This window comes from Anabrus simplex, chromosome 1, assembly GCF_040414725.1.
Source record: "Anabrus simplex isolate iqAnaSimp1 chromosome 1, ASM4041472v1, whole genome shotgun sequence".
NCBI classification, from domain to species: domain Eukaryota; kingdom Metazoa; phylum Arthropoda; class Insecta; order Orthoptera; family Tettigoniidae; genus Anabrus; species Anabrus simplex.
In genome coordinates, this window is record NC_090265.1 from 188,196,496 (window position 1) to 188,219,722 (window position 23,227).

The 23,227-nt window shown below is 39.4% G+C and overlaps 1 protein-coding gene across 1 annotated transcript in view; it reads right to left on the reverse strand.

Moving 5' to 3' along the window:
- Positions 1-23,227, reverse strand: part of Nemp (Nuclear envelope integral membrane protein) — a 163,404-nt gene that overhangs the window by 137,034 nt on the left and 3,143 nt on the right. The window contains exon 3 of the mRNA XM_067158098.2: positions 5,784-6,003. Coding sequence (XP_067014199.1) covers positions 5,784-6,003 — 220 coding nt within the window. The remainder of the gene's footprint in view (positions 1-5,783; positions 6,004-23,227) is intronic.

Consider the following 23,227-nt stretch of genomic DNA (forward strand, 5'->3'; position numbering starts at 1 on the left):
TGCATCTCTACCGATGACTCTAATCGGACAGCTGACATCATAGGCATCAGCAAAAAGGACAGTAAAGCAATGGTCTTAGATCCCACCATTCGCTTTGAAAGAGACTCAAATCAGGCTTCGGATGCGGACCTAGTAAAGCACGCTATATATGTACCACGCTTGCCTTACCTGTCAGCAAAATACAAAATACCTATCAATCGGTGGGTTGTTAGAGGCCTGCTATTCGGAGCAAGACACACCCTTCCTGGTCAGACATCAACGTTACTACAATATTTTAAAATTCCTTTCTGTGAAATACAAAAAATAATAATACAGATTCTGAGGCACCCTATACAAATCATTCCTGAGAATGTGATTAACATTCCTCGCCAATACCCCTGGAGGTAAAGAAGACAATAACAGCATTAACAATTAGAAACTTCCACTTTTTGATGTTTTTAAATTCTTTTGAAATTGTAACCTTGACTGTATTCCGGATTCAAATGGTCTCTCTCAATAGAGGACGAACGATTTATTATTTCTTTAATAAATCTCTCTCTACCTTACATTTACTCCCTAATACACAATAATAATAACAATACACTTCTACAAATGGCAACAACGGCACCAGAAAATGACGTAACATTAAATTACCGGTAAACTAGCCAGACCATTAAATGCTCATTACCGAGATCGATTGCTGCAGTTGCTTAAGTGTGGCCAGTATCCAGTATTCGGGAGACTGTGGGTTTGAACCCCACTGTCAGCAGCCCTGGAGATGGTTTTCCGTCGTTTCCCATTTTCACACCAGGCAAATGCTGAGGCCACGGCCACTTCCTTTCCCCTCCTAGCCCTTTCCTATCCCATCATCGCCATAAAACCTATCTGTATCGGTGTGACGTAAAACAAATTGTAAAAAAAGCTCATTAAACAACCCCTAAAAAATTTCCAAAACAATTAAAATATAGTAAGAAAAAAGAAAGGACGAAAATAAGACAGTTATTGATTATTTTTTGGTTAAGAAAATAAATCGTAAATAGTTAATGGACGTAACAGCACTACCAGATGAGGCATTTGATGGAGACCACAGAGTAGTGGTGGCAAAATTGAAAATAGGTAAAATTCAAAAGAATCATACAGATCCAGTCATGTAGACTGATAACAATACCCAAATATTCTGAACAGTGTACAAGTATTCCATGTTCTTTATCACTTTGTAAACTGAAAAAACAAAAAGTATTTTTAACTTATGTGTTGCTCTGTTAATGTTAAATATAGATTATGATGATGATGATGATGATGCTTGTTGTTTAACGGGGCCTAACATCGAGGTCATCGGCCCTTAATGGTACGAAATGAAATAACAAAAAATTCAAATTCACCCACTAACCAAAATAAAAAATGTCATGAAGAATGAATGGATGGACATGAATCCTACAAAAAAACAAAAACAAACAAACAAACAAAAACAGTGGATCAGAAGTATTATTGACCAAGGGACCATTTATAAAGCACAATGATGCTTGATGTCTGAAGGGATGCTAAATTCATGTCTAAGGCCCCACAGAATGGTAAATGTCGCGAGTAAAGTAGAACCATGGTATTTGTCATTTTGGGGTACTGATCAAAAGTAGCGAAGACTCACGGTGGTCCACACAAGATGGTACTACTCACAAGTATTGCAATTTGTACAGGGAATGCAGACCTAAGGTGTTTCTCACACAATGGCGCCACTCATAGCCAACGCAAACTGGTAAGGTTCCTCACCTAGGTGTACTAGTCACTGGCGCCGGAATTCCCATCGTGTTCCTCACATAGTGGGTACCAATCACAGGCAACGCTGACCCACGGTGCCGCTCATATAGCGGTATAACTCACAGGCTACGCCCAGACCCGCGGTGTTGCCCACATGGGTACAACGCACAGGTACTGGAATCCACCAGGCCAGGCTTTTTACTGCAACTAATCACAAACCTATTTCGTAGCAATTTAGTGATACTACTTGCAAGTACATGCAACCCATGGTGTTCCCCGCATGATGGTACGAATCAAGAGTAGTTTTATGGTTCTGATTCAATCATCCCTTGGTCGCCCCTTGTAAGTCACCTCTTACGACAGGCAGGGGATACCGTGGGTGTATTCTACATGTGCGTTTCCCACCCTCAGGGGGTAGTGTATTTGGTCCACGAGAGGTATTTTATTTCCCTCAAGTCCGCCGGCAAGCCGGTTAGGACCCCCCTATCCACCACCAGGGACGCGCCACGTGGGAGTATCACCTCTCCCCCTGCTATGCCTGCGTAGCAGGTTCATGTTATAGATTATGAAAGTGACACAAATTTCATATGAATTCATTTGTCTTATCTATTAAAACACAGGCTATTATATTGTTTCTTGGCATAATAAACTCTGTCCTTAATAAACATCTTCGTTACAAAGCTTGGGCCGATGACCTTCGATGTTAGGCCCCTTAAAACAACAAGCATCATCATCATCATCATCAACAAGTTACAAAGCTTGGGCCTAAACCGTGAAAAGTTGGTTTTTGAAATGTTAGAATTAGGGCCCTGACCCAGCAATGATTTATGTTACCTATTGCTGCTGATGCTCACTAAGATTGAGCGAAACATGTCCAATTTGTAATTAAAATGGTTTCATCCTAATTATAAGGATTTTGTGTATTGGAAAGGTGGTTTTTTTAAATATAATAATTTATTATTGCCGTGTAATGTTGTAAAAAGTTATTAACGAGGGTTTTGAAGTGATATCACGTCCAAAGTAGATCGTCATTTCCATGTTATTTTATTGCCTATATTTTGTGATGTCAAATTAAGTTGTTTATTCGACGTAAAATTTTCAGTTGGATTTTAATGGAATTGGTGCAAAGGGATCCGTGGTTACCCATTTTCAATCGGATGGAAACGCTGTATGTAGTGTTGAGTGATGCAGATTGGTGAATTTGTCATGAAGTGTAACGTATTCTATGTCCGTTCAAACCGTGTCTGAGTGACAATAATAACAGTAAATTTATCAGTCATTTTCGTGAAAATCCAGTTTTAAAATACAAGATCATTTTATGCGAAGTTGTTCATTATTAAAGTATTGTGCATTATTAGGCGTCGTGGAATCTAGTAAGGATTTTTATTCCAGTTCTTTTGTTGGTGACAGTCGTTGAGTATGAGAGGTTAGATTTGTCGTGTGAGTTGAGATAGGATTTGCAAATCAGGTGATTGGAAACCTGTAGATGATGCCGGGACTTTGATGTGAGCCCGAGGAATATTTTATATATTTGGGATGGAAGTGAGTGAGAGAATTCATGCCGGTGTTAATTTGTGACGTGTACAATTATTGCGGGACATTTAAAAGTAAATCTATGTGCATATTTGTTTGATCAGAATATAGTATTTTGATCTATTTTGCGAAGTCAAAGGGGTTCATTCTTTGAAGCCAGTCATGTATGACGATGACGTGTTTCAAGTTGAAAATGACAGACAGAGGAGGGTCGTGTGTGTCTCAAGCTGCCAGCTGATTGAAGGATAGTTTTGCACAACGGAAACGTGTAGAGTGTTACGAGTTAAATGAAATTGCATTCTTGGCAACGGAGATAAATAACTACGGGATCTAGTTGAAATTTTCATCCGGGAATAACGTGTATGTTATTAGATACTGTGAATTTGTTTAATTGAGATCGTAATGTATATTTGAAACCCTAAAGTTAGAGTATAATGAGCAAGGTTAGCCAATTTCAGGGTTATCCAAAATACAGAGCGGTGGTAGTGATGATTGTTTTGTTTGTGAGGGTGCACAAACTTTATGATATGTTATGACAAGATATGACATCGTAATCGGCTTACACTATACGGCGAGTTACTTTTGGTTTAAAGTTAAAAACTTCATGATTGTTCCGTATTGAATAGAGAAATAAGATGTACAATATTATAGGGAAGGATCCACCTTTCAATACTCCGTAGTAAGTTGAACTAAAAAGTAGTTACAACCTGTTTATTGGGACCGGTTTCAACACATTTCAAGTGTCATCATCAGCCAATTAGCAAAGATCTTAAAACAACTAATATATTGAACACAGGCAAAAAATTAACACTGTATCATATCGTAGCAATTCAGTACCTATTAATATCATTGTAATGTTTTTGTAAAAACATATCCAAAGGTAATGGATTTTATTGCCACAAAGTATTGTGAGCGTTGTTGTTGTTGTTGCATTATTTTATTTTGATTGATTGAGCAGTAAATGTGCTGGGGTTAGTAAAGTGGAACTTTGGTCATCAACCGATGTAACTTAATTGTGTTTAGCCTTCAACTTAGAAACTTGGATGGTCATGGGGTCTTCAACCTCAGGGACTTAGATTAGGGCCATATGCCACTGTAGCATCATTTTCCTTGCGGTCATCATTCACAATGACTTTAAAGTAACTTAGAAGTTTAGAGGTCGGTCCATGACATAGTCGCAGGTCACATCGATTCAATTAAGGGTCCATGCTGTATAACCACTGTGTGGCACACACCGATTGGACTGCCTTAATTATACCCAGAGTCCAGAGTTCGTGTTACGAGGGCTGGACTATCAAGAATCATTATGATGTTACATGTAGTCTCACATGGAAGCCGAATTTAAGGATTTCCAGACTTTCTTTTCTTTATTTAATTATTGAGACAATGGTTTCTAGTAAGGATGCCCATCAGGCAGTTAAGTCAAAGGCTCAAACCAGCGTTCGGCCCCTAAGTGTAAAAATGACTGCGGTAGAGTGGACAAGAGAGAGTCCGAATTATACATGGATTTCAAATTAGTAGTTTCTTCAGTAAATTTTTCCTAAATAAAAATACAGGTATTTTATAAGACCTTTCATTTGAGTAGATAGATTAGGATTACTGAAGCCTACCTTTACCTCAGCAAGTGACGAAGAATCCGATACGACCCAAGAGACAGATCTCGTGAAATTGTGCTGATAGGTAAGAAAGGTAGGTATCCTTCAGAGTGGACCAAAGGGTTCAATACATACATACATGCATACACACATACATACATACATACATACATACATGCATACATGCATACAGGCAGACAGAAATTAAAAAGTGCATTTCCTTGTTACTATGGACATGACCAATACAGAAATACCATCCTTTTTAAATTTTGAATAATGTACAGACAAAACTCTTATTATATATATATAGATATAACTAAAACTACTCTCAAGTGCCATCACCACAGAATTTGTTACAACATAGTACCATGAACACGTAGTTACAACCACGCCCATAAAATCTATTGGTAGGGATTTAAAATGACATCTTATATTTGAGCCCGTAAAGGTTACAGACTTAAGCAATTTCGAAATAATGTAAATAAATAGCGAAATAAATCCAACAAATTTTGCTCCAACTGCAGAAGTGTTGCACCATTTCTGAATGCTTAAAAAATCCCTTGAAAAAGTTAAGCAATAGCTTATTCTCAGGTTTGGTCTATTTAAAATGAATAACACTTTTAAAACAAGTTGTTTTATTTAAGGGATTTAATTTTCAGTTACTAGTATTTTGCCTGTTTGCCAAACATGTAAACGCTTCTTACAACCTACTTCATATCAAAGGCCTCTTCACCCTTAGTGAAGAACTGAAATACATAAAGCTTGAGAACCAGAGTCCTGATTTTGCTTTAAAATTAATGTTCTTATAGATGTAATATCACACTTTATAATGTTCATGTCTGTACTTGTTCTATACTTTCAAACTAACACCTTTCACAGCGACACAGAAAAAAGAAACAAAATATAACATTTCATACTCACGTATAACTAACAACTCAGCAATATAAGTCTCTTGTATTTCACCCTGGCATGAAATACCAATACAACTGTTATTAAAAGCAGCCATGGTTATATTCTTTGATTTTGAAGAGAACAGAGAGAATTTCCATGACGAATGATGCAGTTCATACTCAGATGATACTTCTTCTGGCGTTGAACCATCATACTGTTCAAAATTTTGAGACTTTAAGTTAATATTCAGCTGAAAAAGAAGATAAAAATGTAAGTACATTAATTTCACTAAATGTTAATACATACTTCCAACTAACAAATGCATAATTTGGAACACAATTAGGCATGTGAATTAAATATCTAACAAAATAGTCCATGAACTCCACAGCCTTCTTTCCAAACCTAAGTAAATAAAATTTGCTTCCCTGACTATACTTATTGAATATAAAACCAATACCTGGTTTTTATATCTGACAGAGCAAGAAATAGCCAATGTCAGGTTCAGTTGATTGTCAATTACAGCATCATGGGAAAAACGACTGGGTGGAATTTTATGATACTTTGTATTAAGTGAAGGGTAAGGGTGATAAGGAGCTAACCACTAATTCAGCAATTTGTATTGAACAAACCTGAATGAAAAGAGAAAAAAATTCTATGATATCCCTTAATATTTGTCTAATCAGAATTATGTATATTAAATGATAAGGTAAAAAATATTTTTTTCAAGTTGCTTTACGTCATGCCGACACAGATAGGTCTTATAGCAACAATGAGACAGGAAAGGGCTAGGTAGGAATAGGAAGGAAGTGGAATTAAGGTACAGCCCCAACATTTGTTTGATGTGAAAATGGGAAACCACGGAAAACCATCTTCAGGGCTGACGACAGTGGGATTCGAAACCACTATCTCCCGAAAACTGGATACTGACCGCACTTAAGCGACTGCAGCTATCGAGCTTCATCACAATATTTTATAGAAACGAGTCAATATCATATGGTTCAAGGTGTGGGTTACTGTTGTCACGTCTTAGTTTTTGAACCATAGGCAACAGGTGAGTGGCATAGTAAGTGGTCCTGAGAGTTGGGATTCAGTTGCTATGGAATGGGAGTGGGCATCTGAGACATATTCTGAGTCATGGCGCTCCTTGTGCTCACGTGGCTAGGACTATACAATCTACCGTGGTCCCTAACCTGTTAGAGAGATCCTCACTTGGACTATGTAAGTAGGGTAGCATCCTGCTTCAAGAATTTACAAAGCTCAGAACATTTCAAGCAAGCCTCGGGCTTATGGGAGTAACTGAGTCCCATTCCCATTTGACAGGCGAGGGAGTCCTTGGCTAACGAAATGGAATTTGATGGGGAGCTATCAATATTAATGGGGCTTATGAAAGGAAGAAAGAAAGTAGAACTGGCCGAGTCAACAAAGAGGATGCATCTGGATGTGCTAGGAGTGAGTGATATTCGGGTAAGGGGAGATAATGAGGAAGAGATAGGAGATTATTAAAGTGTACTTGACAGGTGTTAAAAATGGAAGGGCGAAGTGTGGGGTAGGGCTGTTCATCAGGAATACCATTGCACGCAACATAGTTTCTGTTAGGCACGTAAATGAGCGAATAATATGGGTAGATTTGTCAGCTGGAGTAATTAGGACGAGAATTGACTCAGTGTATTCACCATAATTCCCACCCCTCGTCCACGTTGTGGGGGATGGGCAATGTTAGAAGTAGGGGAATGCCTGTAGGGGTGAAAGTACAGTGAGAACCTCATGTGCCCCGGGACCGCTACGGTAGCTCTGAAGGCCTTACAGAAACCCTGAAAATAGCGGCTAATGCGGTTCTGGTGAAGCTACTGCCTTGTAGTATAGGGAGTTGGTTCTCCAAAGGTTAAGGGAAGAAACCCTGTCAGAAAATCAGCACGCCTAGATGCTATAGGAGGCAGTCCCTCCCACTGGGCTTTGGGTGCTGTGGGCTAATAACTTGCACACCCGAGAATCAAGTATTATAGAAACACATACAAAAGTAAACCGCACGGAAATCTCGATGACAACTTTTGGAATGAAAACTTGGACTCGAATTGGTTTCTGGAATGTGCGAACAATGTACGAAGCAGGAAAGTTGGAACAGATTTCCAAGGAAATGGATCACTATAAGATGATGGTGCTTGGACTGAGTGAAACACGATGGAATGGATTTGGAAAGCATCACTTGAGAGATGGCAAAACGTTGTTATATTCAGGAAAGAAGATGATGACCACCAAAGCGGACTGGAACTGTTGCTGACAAGAGAAGCATGAAAATACCTCCTTGACTGGAACCCTGTTTCAGACCGCACCATTACAGCACTGTTCAAGACAAGAGTTAGAAATATTCATCTGGTACAGTGCTATGCACCAACAGAAACAGCAGAGCCGGAAGAAAAGGACCATTTTTATGGACAGCTTGAAAGTGTCCTGACAAAGATTACGAAGAAAGACATCAAAATGCTAATGGGTGATTTGAATGCCAAGATTGGGAATAAAAATGACGGGGTGCAAAGAGTTCTAGGGAAACACAGAGTGGGAGTCCAGAATGACAATGGAGAGAGCACTTTGTTGAATTCTGCCTAAATAACCATTTGGTGATTGGTGGATCAATTTTTCCTCACAGGACATGTCACAAGGTAACATGGATTTCGCCAGATGGGAGAACTCTAAATAAAATTGATCACTTTGCAATCAGCCAGACGTGGAGACGATCCCTCTTAGACACTCGGAACAAAAGAGGTGCAGATTGTGGAAGCGAACACCACCTGGTAATAGCTGAAGTTAAACTGAAGATTGTTGCAGTAAACCAAAGGAATAAACGAAGTAGAATGAGAAAACCCAAAGTCGAAAAATTGAAGGATGCTGAAGTTTAAAAGGATTTTGTAATCAAGCTGAAGAATAGGAACAGTTCACTTGATCTAGATAACGCAGGAGGTGGTCCAAATGAAACGAGAGTGAATGGAAAATGGGAAAGGATAAAATTAGCCTTCTTGAATACCAGTGAGGAGATATTGCGATTCAAGCAAAACAGGAGAAAGGAATGGATATCAGACAATACCTGGAAGAAGATGGAAGAGATAAGCGATATCAAAACAAAGCTAAATCATTACAAAGATGAAACAAAGAAAAGAAGCTTGATAGAACAGTTCAGTGAACTGAACCCACAAATAAAGAAAGCAGCAAGAAATCTATATATATCTATGATATATCTATGATATATGTATATGTTGATTCCCATAGGGAATCTGAAACAGTAAATTTATAATACCAATATAAATGGTCCGTTATTGGACATTATAAATTTTCCAGCTAACTCATTCTTGGTTACCAGCGTTTCGCCCTCGTGTGCTAGGGTGGGCTCATCAGTTGGTACCTAGCACACCTACCAATACGCTGGCTAGTGCATATACATATACATATATCATCTGATAGCCAAGCAGGCATCAATTTTTGGTAATGAGACGAAGTCTCTTAGTGCATTGGCACTGCCGGTGGCTGCATGTAGCCTATGCAGTGGCCTCCACGGTATGCACTAGCCAGCGTATTGGTAGGTGTGCTAGGTACCAACTGATGAGCCCACCCTAGCACACGAGGGCAAAACGCTGGTAACCAAGAATGAGTTAGCTGGAAAATTTATAATGTCCAATAACGGACCATTTATATTGGTATTATAAATTTACTCATTCGGGACAAATGTTTCACATTCCCTATGGGAATCAACATATACATATATCACTCGAAGGTTTTACCGAGTTTTATGAGCTTGGTCTCGTCCTTGCACGACAAATTCGATTTCGTCTATATTAGCCTATTGTTTTAATATTTTTATATCTCCCCCCGTCGCCCCACCTCGAATTGTTTTGAAAATAAAATACAACCCACGTTACTCACTGGCAATGTAGCTTTCTATAGGTGAAGTAATTTTTAAAATCGGTTCAGTAGTTTTCGAGTCTATCCGTTCCAAACAAATATACAGATTTTTTCTCTTTATAATATTAGTATAGAAGTATATATTACATCCCTACACATACGGTTGCCGTCAGGAAGGGCATCCAGCCGTAAAACAGGGTCAAATCCACATGTGCGACACAGTTCGCACCCACAACCTCACAGGTGTGGATAAAGTGATAGAAGAAGAATATACTCGTTTTAAAAATATTCAACAGCTTTTTTTATTCTTTTCACTCCCTTAAGTGCATTTTCCAAAAAGAGTGTGTTCATTTTTAAAGTAGATTCCAAATACCAATTTTAAAGTCTGTAACATCTTCATTTTTTGAGATATATGTATCCTCATATAAATAATTCAACTCCTTCCTCACTTCTTTTCACACCCCACCCCCTTACGTGGATTTTCTGAAAACAAATATTTGTGGTTTTTTTTAATTTTTAAAGGGGATTCCAAATATCAATTTTCATGTCTGTAACATGTTAGGTTTTTGTGATTTATTGTAGATAATTTCGCTGCTGTAGAATCCTGGAGCTGACGTTTCCATGGTTACGGCAGCTCATTCCTTTATCTGATTCCTAGTGCAGGGGTAGTGTGGTGCCATATCTCCGTAACGGTTGGTTTTAGGGCCTTAAAACATGGTTTTCGAGCCCATAGGGCTTACCGAGTTTTGTTCTTTGCGTAAAGAGGATTAAATTGAGCTTTGTCTCGTCCTTATACGACAAATTTGATATTTTGCCTATATTAGCCTATTATTTTTATATCTAGCCCCCGTGCCCCACACCTCGAATTGTTTTGAAAATAAAATACAGCCCATGTTACTCACATGCAATGTAGCTTTCTATAGATGAAGTAATTTTTAAAATCGGTTCAGTAGTTTTTGAGTCTATTCGTTACAAACAAACAAATGTTTCCTCTTTATAATATTAGTATAGAAATACAGGTAAATAAAATGTGAAGTTTAAATAATTCCATCAGTTGCTGTTTGTGAAGCACTAAAACACTTTAGGGAGCACTGTGTGTTGAAATTTCAGCCAATCAATTCTGCAGAATTAATAGTGAACTCACTTCAATACGGAACACTATGAAATTCTAATCTTTAATTTTTATTACTATTGCGTTCAATTTAGAAAACATCTTCTGTTCTTTTGTGGTAATCTTTGAATTATTGGGTTTGAGGTTGGCAAATTTCAGTGTTAAACTATCTTGTAAACATTGCTTTAAAAATGAGATATCATTACAAATTTTGGCAATTTTGATTTTTAAGATTCATTAAAAGATTCACTTTCTTTCTGGCCAGGTTGTCAACAAGACTGCAACTTATTAAATTTCAGTTTGGGTTCCTTATGGACATTTAACAGCAAAACTTATTATTTAAAAAATAATTTATTGCAAAGTTTCACCTATGATATAGATGTTGATTCCCATAGGGAATCTGAAATATTTGTCCTGAATGAGTAAATTTATAATACCAATATAAATGGTCCGTTATTGGACATTATAAATTTTCCAGCTAACTCATTCTTGGTTGCCAGCGTTTCGCCCTCGTGTGCTAGGGTGGGCTCATCAGTTGGTACCTAGCACACCTACCAATACGCTGGCTAGTGCATACCGTGGAGGCCACTGCATAGGCTACCTAGAGCCACCGGCAGTGCCAATGCACTAAGAGACTTTGTCTCATTATCAAAAATTGATGCCTGCTTGGCCATCAGACGATATAGATGTTGATTCCCATAGGGAATCTGAAATATTTGTCCTGAATGAGTAAATTTATAATACCAATATAAATGGTCCGTTATTGGACATTATAAATTTTCCAGCTAACTCATTCTTGGTTGCCAGCGTTTCGCCCTCGTGTGCTAGGGTGGGCTCATCAGTTGGTACCTAGCACACCTACCAATACGCTGGCTAGTGCATACCGTGGAGGCCACTGCATAGGCTAACTAGAGCCACCGGCAGTGCCAATGCACTAAGAGACTTTGTCTCATTATCAAAAATTGATGCCTGCTTGGACATCAGATGATATAGATGTTGATTCCCATAGGGAATCTGAAATATTTGTCCTGAATGAGTAAATTTATAATACCAATATAAATGGTCCGTTATTGGACATTATAAATTTTCCAGCTAACTCATTCTTGGTTGCCTGCGTTTCGCCCTCGTGTGCTAGGGTGGGCTCATCAGTTGGTACCTAGCACACCTACCAATACGCTGGCTAGTGCATACCGTGGAGGCCACTGCATAGGCTAACTAGAGCCACCGGCAGTGCCAATGCACTAAGGGACTTTGTCTCATTATCAAAAATTGATGCCTGCTTGGCCATCAGATGATATAGATGTTGATTCCCATAGGGAATCTGAAATATTTGTCCTGAATGAGTAAATTTATAATACCAATATAAATGGTCCGTTATTGGACATTATAAATTTTCCAGCTAACTCATTCTTGGTTGCCAGCGTTTCGCCCTCGTGTGCTAGGGTGGGCTCATCAGTTGGTACCTAGCACACCTACCAATACGCTGGCTAGTGCATACCGTGGAGGCCACTGCATAGGCTAACTAGAGCCACCGGCAGTGCCAATGCACTAAGAGACTTTGTCTCATTATCAAAAATTGATGCCTGCTTGGCCATCAGATGATATAGATGTTGATTCCCATAGGGAATCTGAAATATTTGTCCTGAATGAGTAAATTTATAATACCAATATAAATGGTCCGTTATTGGACATTATAAATTTTCCAGCTAACTCATTCTTGGTTGCCAGCGTTTCGCCCTCGTGTGCTAGGGTGGGCTCATCAGTTGGTACCTAGCACACCTACCAATACGCTGGCTAGTGCATACCGTGGAGGCCACTGCATAGGCTAACTAGAGCCACCGGCAGTGCCAATGCACTAAGAGACTTTGTCTCATTATCAAAAATTGATGCCTGCTTGGCCATCAGATGATATAGATGTTGATTCCCATAGGGAATCTGAAATATTTGTCCTGAATGAGTAAATTTATAATACCAATATAAATGGTCCGTTATTGGACATTATAAATTTTCCAGCTAACTCATTCTTGGTTGCCAGCGTTTCGCCCTCGTGTGCTAGGGTGGGCTCATCAGTTGGTACCTAGCACACCTACCAATACGCTGGCTAGTGCATACCGTGGAGGCCACTGCATAGGCTAACTAGAGCCACCGGCAGTGCCAATGCACTAAGAGACTTTGTCTCATTATTATCAAAAATTGATGCCTGCTTGGCCATCAGATGATATAGATGTTGATTCCCATAGGGAATCTGAAATATTTGTCCTGAATGAGTAAATTTATAATACCAATATAAATGGTCCGTTATTGGACATTATAAATTTTCCAGCTAACTCATTCTTGGTTGCCAGCGTTTCGCCCTCGTGTGCTAGGGTGGGCTCATCAGTTGGTACCTAGCACACCTACCAATACGCTGGCTAGTGCATACCGTGGAGGCCACTGCATAGGCTAACTAGAGCCACCGGCAGTGCCAATGCACTAAGAGACTTTGTCTCATTATCAAAAATTGATGCCTGCTTGGCCATCAGATGATATAGATGTTGATTCCCATAGGGAATCTGAAATATTTGTCCTGAATGAGTAAATTTATAATACCAATATAAATGGTCCGTTATTGGACATTATAAATTTTCCAGCTAACTCATTCTTGGTTGCCAGCGTTTCGCCCTCGTGTGCTAGGGTGGGCTCATCAGTTGGTACCTAGCACACCTACCAATACGCTGGCTAGTGCATACGGTGGAGGCCACTGCGTAGGCTACTGAAGCCACCGGCAGTGCCAATGCACTAAGAGACTTTGTCTCATTATCAAAAATTGATGCCTGCTTGGCCATCAGATGATATAGATGTTGATTCCCATAGGGAATCTGAAATATTTGTCCTGAATGAGTAAATTTATAATACCAATATAAATGGTCCGTTATTGGACATTATAAATTTTTCAGCTAACTCATTCTTGGTTGCCAGCGTTTCGCCCTCGTGTGCTAGGGTGGGCTCATCAGTTGGTACCTAGCACACCTACCAATACGCTGACTAGTGCATACCGTGGAGGCCACGGTATGCAGGAAAATTTATAATGTCCAATAACGGACCATTTATATTGGTATTATAAATTTACTCATTCAGGACAAATATTTCAGATTCCCTATGGGAATCAACATCTATATCATCCGATGGCCAAGCAGGCATCAATTTTTGATAATGAGACAAAGTCTCTTAGTGCATTGGCACTGCCGGTGGCTCTAGTTAGCCTATGCAGTGGCCTCCACGGTATGCACTAGCCAGCGTATTGGTAGGTGTGCTAGGTACCAACTGATGAGCCCACCCAAGCACACGAGGGCGAAACGCTGGCAACCAAGAATGAGTTAGCTGGAAAATTTATAATGTCCAATAACGGACCATTTATATTGGTATTATAAATTTACTCATTCAGGACAAATATTTCAGATTCCCTATGGGAATCAACATCTATATCATCTGATGGCCAAGCAGGCATCAATTTTTGATAATAATGAGACAAAGTCTCTTAGTGCATTGGCACTGCCGGTGGCTCTAGTTAGCCTATGCAGTGGCCTCCACGGTATGCACTAGCCAGCGTATTGGTAGGTGTGCTAGGTACCAACTGACGAGCCCACCCTAGCACACGAGGGCGAAACGCTGGCAACCAAGAATGAGTTAGCTGGAAAATTTATAATGTCCAATAACGGACTATTTATATTGGTATTATAAATTTACTCATTCAGGACAAATATTTCAGATTCCCTATGGGAATCAACATCTATATCATCTGATGGCCAAGCAGGCATCAATTTTTGATAATGAGACAAAGTCTCTTAGTGCATTGGCACTGCCGGTGGCTCTAGTTAGCCTATGCAGTGGCCTCCACGGTATGCACTAGCCAGCGTATTGGTAGGTGTGCTAGGTACCAACTGATGAGCCCACCCTAGCACACGAGGGCGAAACGCTGGCAACCAAGAATGAGTTAGCTGGAAAATTTATAATGTCCAATAACGGACCATTTATATTGGTATTATAAATTTACTCATTCAGGACAAATATTTCAGATTCCCTATGGGAATCAACATCTATATCATCTGATGGCCAAGCAGGCATCAATTTTTGATAATGAGACAAAGTCTCTTAGTGCATTGGCACTGCCGGTGGCTCTAGTTAGCCTATGCAGTGGCCTCCACGGTATGCACTAGCCAGCGTATTGGTAGGTGTGCTAGGTACCAACTGATGAGCCCACCCTAGCACACGAGGGCGAAACGCTGGCAACCAAGAATGAGTTAGCTGGAAAATTTATAATGTCCAATAACGGACCATTTATATTGGTATTATAAATTTACTCATTCAGGACAAATATTTCAGATTCCCTATGGGAATCAACATCTATATCATCTGATGGCCAAGCAGGCATCAATTTTTGATAATGAGACAAAGTCTCTTAGTGCATTGGCACTGCCGGTGGCTCTAGTTAGCCTATGCAGTGGCCTCCACGGTATGCACTAGCCAGCGTATTGGTAGGTGTGCTAGGTACCAACTGATGAGCCCACCCTAGCACACGAGGGCGAAACGCTGGCAACCAAGAATGCGTTAGCTGGAAAATTTATAATGTCCAATAACGGACCATTTATATTGGTATTATAAATTTACTCATTCAGGACAAATATTTCAGATTCCCTATGGGAATCAACATCTATATCATCTGATGGCCAAGCAGGCATCAATTTTTGATAATGAGACAAAGTCTCTTAGTGCATTGGCACTGCCGGTGGCTCTAGTTAGCCTATGCAGTGGGCTCCACGGTATGCACTAGCCAGCGTATTGGTAGGTGTGCTAGGTACCAACTGATGAGCCCACCCTAGCACACGAGGGCGAAACGCTGGCAACCAAGAATGAGTTAGCTGGAAAATTTATAATGTCCAATAACGGACTATTTATATTGGTATTATAAATTTACTCATTCAGGACAAATATTTCAGATTCCCTATGGGAATCAACATCTATATCATCTGATGGCCAAGCAGGCATCAATTTTTGATAATGAGACAAATTCTCTTAGTGCATTGGCATTGCCGGTGGCTCTAGTTAGCCTATGCAGTGGCCTCCACGGTATGCACTAGCCAGCGTATTGGTAGGTGTGCTAGGTACCAACTGATGAGCCCACCCTAGCACACGAGGGCGAAACGCTGGCAACCAAGAATGAGTTAGCTGGAAAATTTATAATGTCCAATAACGGACCATTTATATTGGTATTATAAATTTACTCATTCAGGACAAATATTTCAGATTCCCTATGGGAATCAACATCTATATCATCTGATGGCCAAGCAGGCATCAATTTTTGATAATGAGACAAAGTCTCTTAGTGCATTGGCACTGCCGGTGGCTCTAGTTAGCCTATGCAGTGGCCTCCACGGTATGCACTAGCCAGCGTATTGGTAGGTGTGCTAGGTACCAACTGATGAGCCCACCCTAGCACACGAGGGCGAAACGCTGGCAACCAAGAATGAGTTAGCTGGAAAATTTATAATGTCCAATAACGGACCATTTATATTGGTATTATAAATTTACTCATTCAGGACAAATATTTCAGATTCCCTATGGGAATCAACATCTATATCATCTGATGGCCAAGCAGGCATCAATTTTTGATAATGAGACAAAGTCTCTTAGTGCATTGGCACTGCCGGTGGCTCTAGTTAGCCTATGCAGTGGCCTCCACGGTATGCACTAGCCAGCGTATTGGTAGGTGTGCTAGGTACCAACTGATGAGCCCACCCTAGCACACGAGGGCGAAACGCTGGCAACCAAGAATGAGTTAGCTGGAAAATTTATAATGTCCAATAACGGACCATTTATATTGGTATTATAAATTTACTCATTCAGGACAAATATTTCAGATTCCCTATGGGAATCAACATCTATATCATCTGATGGCCAAGCAGGCATCAATTTTTGATAATGAGACAAAGTCTCTTAGTGCATTGGCACTGCCGGTGGCTCTAGTTAGCCTATGCAGTGGCCTCCACGGTATGCACTAGCCAGCGTATTGGTAGGTGTGCTAGGTACCAACTGATGAGCCCACCCTAGCACACGAGGGCGAAACGCTGGCAACCAAGAATGAGTTAGCTGGAAAATTTATAATGTCCAATAACGGACCATTTATATTGGTATTATAAATTTACTCATTCAGGACAAATATTTCAGATTCCCTATGGGAATCAACATCTATATCATCTGATGGCCAAGCAGGCATCAATTTTTGATAATGAGACAAAGTCTCTTAGTGCATTGGCACTGCCAGTGGCTCTAGTTAGCCTATGCAGTGGCCTCCACGGTATGCACTAGCCAGCGTATTGGTAGGTGTGCTAGGTACCAACTGATGAGCCCACCCTAGCACACGAGGGCGAAACGCTGGCAACCAAGAATGAGTTAGCTGGAAAATTTATAATGTCCAATAACGGACTATTTATATTGGTATTATAAATTTACTCATTCAGGACAAATATTTCAGATTCCCTATGGGAATCAACATCTATATCATCTGATGGCCAAGCAGGCATCAATTTTTGATAATGAGACAAATTCTCTTAGTGCATTGGCACTGCCGGTGGCTCTAGGTAGCCTATGCAGTGGCCTCCACGGTATGCACTAGCCAGCGTATTGGTAGGTGTGCTAGGTACCAACTGATGAGCCCACCCTAGCACACGAGGGCGAAACGCTGGCAACCAAGAATGAGTTAGCTGGAAAATTTATAATGTCCAATAACGGACCATTTATATTGGTATTATAAATTTACTCATTCAGGACAAATATTTCAGATTCCCTATGGGAATCAACATCTATATCATCTGATGGCCAAGCAGGCATCAATTTTTGATAATGAGACAAAGTCTCTTAGTGCATTGGCACTGCCGGTGGCTCTAGTTAGCCTATGCAGTGGCCTCCACGGTATGCACTAGCCAGCGTATTGGTAGGTGTGCTAGGTACCAACTGATGAGCCCACCCTAGCACACGAGGGCGAAACGCTGGCAACCAAGAATGAGTTAGCTGGAAAATTTATAATGTCCAATAACGGACCATTTATATTGGTATTATAAATTTACTCATTCAGGACAAATATTTCAGATTCCCTATGGGAATCAACATCTATATCATCTGATGGCCAAGCAGGCATCAATTTTTGATAATGAGACAAAGTCTCTTAGTGCATTGGCACTGCCGGTGGCTCTAGTTAGCCTATGCAGTGGCCTCCACGGTATGCACTAGCCAGCGTATTGGTAGGTGTGCTAGGTACCAACTGATGAGCCCACCCTAGCACACGAGGGCGAAACGCTGGCAACCAAGAATGAGTTAGCTGGAAAATTTATAATGTCCAATAACGGACCATTTATATTGGTATTATAAGTTTCACCTATTCAATACTTAATTATATCATCCATTTTTAGAGTCATCTAAAAAACTAGTACTTGTTTCAGCCTTGCTGTGGCCAACTTCAGCTAGAATCAAAAGTATTTACCACTTGGTAGAGACGTGTTCTGGATAATGTATATACATTAAAAATATATCATTAGCACAAATTACAATAAATGTGACACATTTTCTATATCATTATGTAAAAAAGTTTGTTTGCTTAAAAAGTTCTTCAATTAAATTTGGTAAAAGTTGTTATTGGTAGAGGTGACACTATTTGACGAGACAGATGTTATGCTAGATGCGAACTGAATAGGTGTTGGAAGAAGTCTATGTCTGATATACTACCAGTCTTGTGTATTACATTACATTTTAAAACTGGATGTTAATATGGAACTTTATGAAAAGTTTGAATTGTAATAGCTGATCTCATGTGAATCTTTAAAAAGAAGTTACCAAATCTAAATAGAATACACAAGATGAGATTGCAAACAGCTGTAACAATAAATTGGGTAAGTAATGAAAGCAAGGACTAACGTCCTGTCTTCCAGCCCCTGGTGTTGATGTTGTCAGGTGAAGTGGTCGTCTGAGTGAGTGCGAGTTATCGCTTGCCTGGATTTTTACTAGTGACGTGAAGTGGAGGTGAGGGGTTAGTTGAAGTGACAGGAAGTAGCTCGTTTGACATGTGTTTCTCTGTAAATATGTGTTAATATTTGTGAATTTGTCAAATAATATTTTCGTTACCCCCCACTTGTAATTTCATTAAAGGCTGTGCCTTCAGGTAAGGTGTATATATAGATTTTCAAGGATGTTAAAGTATGTTCCCTTATTGTCTAGGCTGTTTGGATGATTTCCATGTCTTAATGGTGGAAAACTTGTGATTATTTCCATTCATCGCAGAAAATCTTGTGCGTATACCCGCCAAATGCGACGCCACTTACATACGACAATCCAGCATGAATTTTGCCATACGTTATAAGTAGAGGCCTGATTTTTTTCGCATTAACGATAAAAACGACAGGAAGCGATTCTGCGATATCTTTACGAATAATATGTTTCTGGTCAGGGAAATAATGTATTTCTGTCAATTAAAGTGATAAGGTCGTTTTAAACCGAAATTTACTTATTTTGTGGTAAAAGTGATATTACAGCAAAATTAGTAGAGAATAACAAGCTTGAAATTTTATTCCAAGATTATATGTATGAAGAGAAAGGGAAGAGAGAACAAAGATTCCTCAACAGGACAGAAATATATGTTATCTTTGATATTCCGGAAAGTCTCTTTAAAGCATGATGCCAAAGAATGAAAGGGTATAGGGAGGACCAGTTGTTTTCTAAGTAATTCAGTACAAACATTGCCGACTTTGACTTCAGGCTTCTTGCGGAACGAAATGTTTGGAATGTTGTTCTCGGAGTGGCTGGTAATCCCATCTAAGCCTGTCTCCTCATGCTACAGTACTAATATTCTTGGAAATCCCTAATAACGTCTACTGATGTTCGTATCGAGTGGGAGAAAAAAGATATTGTCTCAAAACATTGCTTTAAAAATAAGGAACATTTATAACATAAATTAACCAGTTAAAAAGCAGACAATAGAATTCTCATTAGATAAGCAAAAGAATGCTAAGAGTGAAAAGAGAATTTATTCACAAAACAACTCAAAGCCAACATTCCCATGAATAAGATAAACGACCCTGCAGTCTGGAAATGGCTTCAAATGTATGTACCAGGTACGTACTATCTATCAATTAAACTTACTGATTTTTCTTTTTTCTATTGGTTGGTTCGGATCTGGAGACCTTCCTACAGCCAACCAACTAAGGAAACAATACATCCCACGTTGTGCAAACAAAATACGAGCAATCATAAAACAGTCTTTAGAAGGGAAATCAGACTAGGATCTAATCTGCGAAGAAATTACTGACTCTTCAGGCCACTGTGTGTTTGCAGTCATCAAAACTCAAGCTCTAATATCTGAGCAGGAAGTATTTTTGTTAGAATGTGAATTTCTAGATGCCGCGAACAGGAGACTGTGTTTTCAAGCGATCCTGCATGCTTTGCATACTTTTGAAATTAACCATGAGAATGTAAAATATGTTATAACTGATTCTGCCCCGTATATATATTATATGTTATGAACTACTGAAGGGAATTATGGGAGAATATTTAATTCACATCACTTACTGGGCTCATAAATTCAGCTTGTTCGGTGTTGTCTTGCAAAAGAATTTGAAAAAGCTTAATGCCATTGTGTCGAAAAACAGAGAACTGTTTTCATATGTGAAGGAAAATCAAACACTTGTTCCATTCATATCTAGACAAAAACTTCCTAGATATGTCAATTTCATTGTATCCCGAGCCTGTGTGTGTTGAGTAGATGCTGCCAGTTACAAACATACAAATTTAGATATCCTCCACTCATTTTTCAAACAACCCGTGGTAAACTGGTTGGCAGAAATGGAAAATGCCAGATTTTGCAACCTGGTAAATTTCCAAGCAGCATTTGTTTTTGAAAATTGTAAGTTTATTGCAGACATTGTTTTGGAATTAGAAGGGTCTAATTATCCATATTCTCATTTGCTGCTTTCAAAACTAACAGAACTGAAGGATAGGATGAATGTAGCCTAATTGGTGAACTAGATAGCAAGATGATTGAGGGATTTAGTGACTCGTTAAAAAGTGAATCGGCTCTCCTCTTGCAAAATGTTAGTATTTTAATTGCAAACAAAATTGAAAAGCAGATGTCCCCAAATGATGCTAACATGCTATTTGGACTTTTGAATGATTTATTTCATCCAGCTAATGTAAATCAATCACATTATACAAACATTTCGGCAATAAGTGAAAAAGCACAAAAATTATCATCTTTAAAATGTTAAAACAGTTGCTATTATTGCTGATCAATTGTAGGAATAGCATCTAGAAATACACACATATAAATATTCATACATGCTTTGCCTTTGTCACGTACGTTGTAAACACACATGTTCAATCTCCAACCTAGTAATACACCAGAATCTTCTGGCTTATATAACTCAAATGCATGATAGCCATTGCCATTAGCAAAACTATCAATATGAATTATACTTTTCTTCATACAGGTCGAGGAGACCTTTACATTTAATATCGTACACGTCTATAACGTGGCATTGCTCCGCTGCGAATAAGCAAGCAGCAGCTTCCATGAGCTTATATACCCCGCTAGCCACGCATGCGCAGTAGCACTGATAAGGGAGTTTCTGACTGAGCAAGTCTTACAGCAGCACCCGTCCAAGTAAAAAAAAGAAAAAAAAAGCAGCCAGTCAACAGGTTGAAATAACTCGGTCACTGCAAGCATTGAAACTGCACCTGAACTCTGCAAATGCTGTCTTAAAGTCTATTTGGATTGATGCAGGGGGAAATTATTTTTGATGTATAATTTCACAGTCAACAACAGGAGACGACTAATGAAAGAGAGCTCCATTGTAACATGTGCTATGTTATCTTTCACGAAGTAAAGCAAGGGTAGGATGGCCCAATGAAAATGTGTTATGTAATCATATTTAGGAATATAAAAAAATAATATTGGATGTTTATAGTTCAGTTCTTATGAGATTTGACTTGTCATTTGAGTGCTGCCTTTTGGCGGAGGCTAAGAGAATTAATAAACAGTCAATCATAGGCAGCTGATCGCTCCAAAGAGTGCGTTAGATTCGAATTCCGGTTATCAGTGTTTTCGAACTTTGTTTACCATGTGCTATCAGCTGTGAGTTATATTATGCTTGGTGCTTGTCAGTTCACTTGGTCATTCTTGACAAAGCACCAACAATGACGGCTAGAAATAATAAGTTGATTGAGTGGTTGAAGAAGCACAATTTTCGGTTCACGATGACATGAGGAAGGAGAGATCTCGTGCATCTTGTGAAACAAAACAAGCCCTAGTACCCAGTTTACATGGTGGATGAAATAGCCAGGAGGCATGGGCATAAAGTTAGCACTCCACCATATCATAGCAATTTTAACAGCACAGAACCAATTTGGGCCCAAGTGAAGGATTATGCAGCTGCAAATAACCGACTCTTCACATTTTTGGAAGTTGAAAGACTATTTTGGGAAGTAGTACGCCGTGTAAGTGCAGAAGACAGGAGCAAGGTTGTGAGACACAATCCGAGATAAGTGAAACTTGGGAGAGGGAAGTATCACAGACAATTATGTTGAAAACATTATCTCATTACGGTCAAGCGAGAGTGAAACCTCAACAGACGATGACAACGCCGGTAGTGACTCCAAAATGAGTGGTGTATTCCCTTTTGTAGGATTTTTCCTTTCATTAGGAGAAATTGAATCGATTAGCAACCATCTTGTAGAGAGCGAGTAGAAATTTAATTTAATTTTCTCATGTTTTATCTGTTCGAGGACTGATCTTTTTTTTATCTTATAGCCATATCCTAAATATGTTATGTGTTATTTTTAATCTTACCAGTATATGAGTTATGCATGTTGCTACAAATAATTGATTCTGGAATTATATTCGAGAACAGGAAGGATTGCGAAGGATTGCAACAACTATCGAGGTATCTCATTGATTAGTATACCAGGCAAAGTATTCACTGGCATCTTGGAAGGGAGGGTGCTATCAGTCGTTGAGAGGAAGTTGGATGAAAACCAGTGTGGTTTCAGACCACAGAGAGGCTGTCAGGATCAGATTTTCAGTATGCGCCAGGTAATTGAAAAAAGCTACGAGAGGAATAGGCAGTTGTGTTTGTGTTTCGTAGATCTAGAGAAAGCATATGACAGGGTACCAAGGGAAAAGATGTTCGCCACACTGGGGGACTATGGAATTAAAGGTAGATTATTAAAATCAATCAAAAGCATTTATGTTGACAATTGGGCTTCAGTGAGAATTGATGGTAGAATGAGTTCTTGGTTCAGGGTACTTACAGGGGGTTAGACAAGGCTGTAATCTTTCGCCTTTGCTGTTCGCAGTTTACATGGATCATCTGCTGAAAGGTATAAAATGGCAGGGAGGGATTCAGTTAGGTGGAAATGTAGTAAGCAGTTTGGCCTATGCTGACGACTTGGT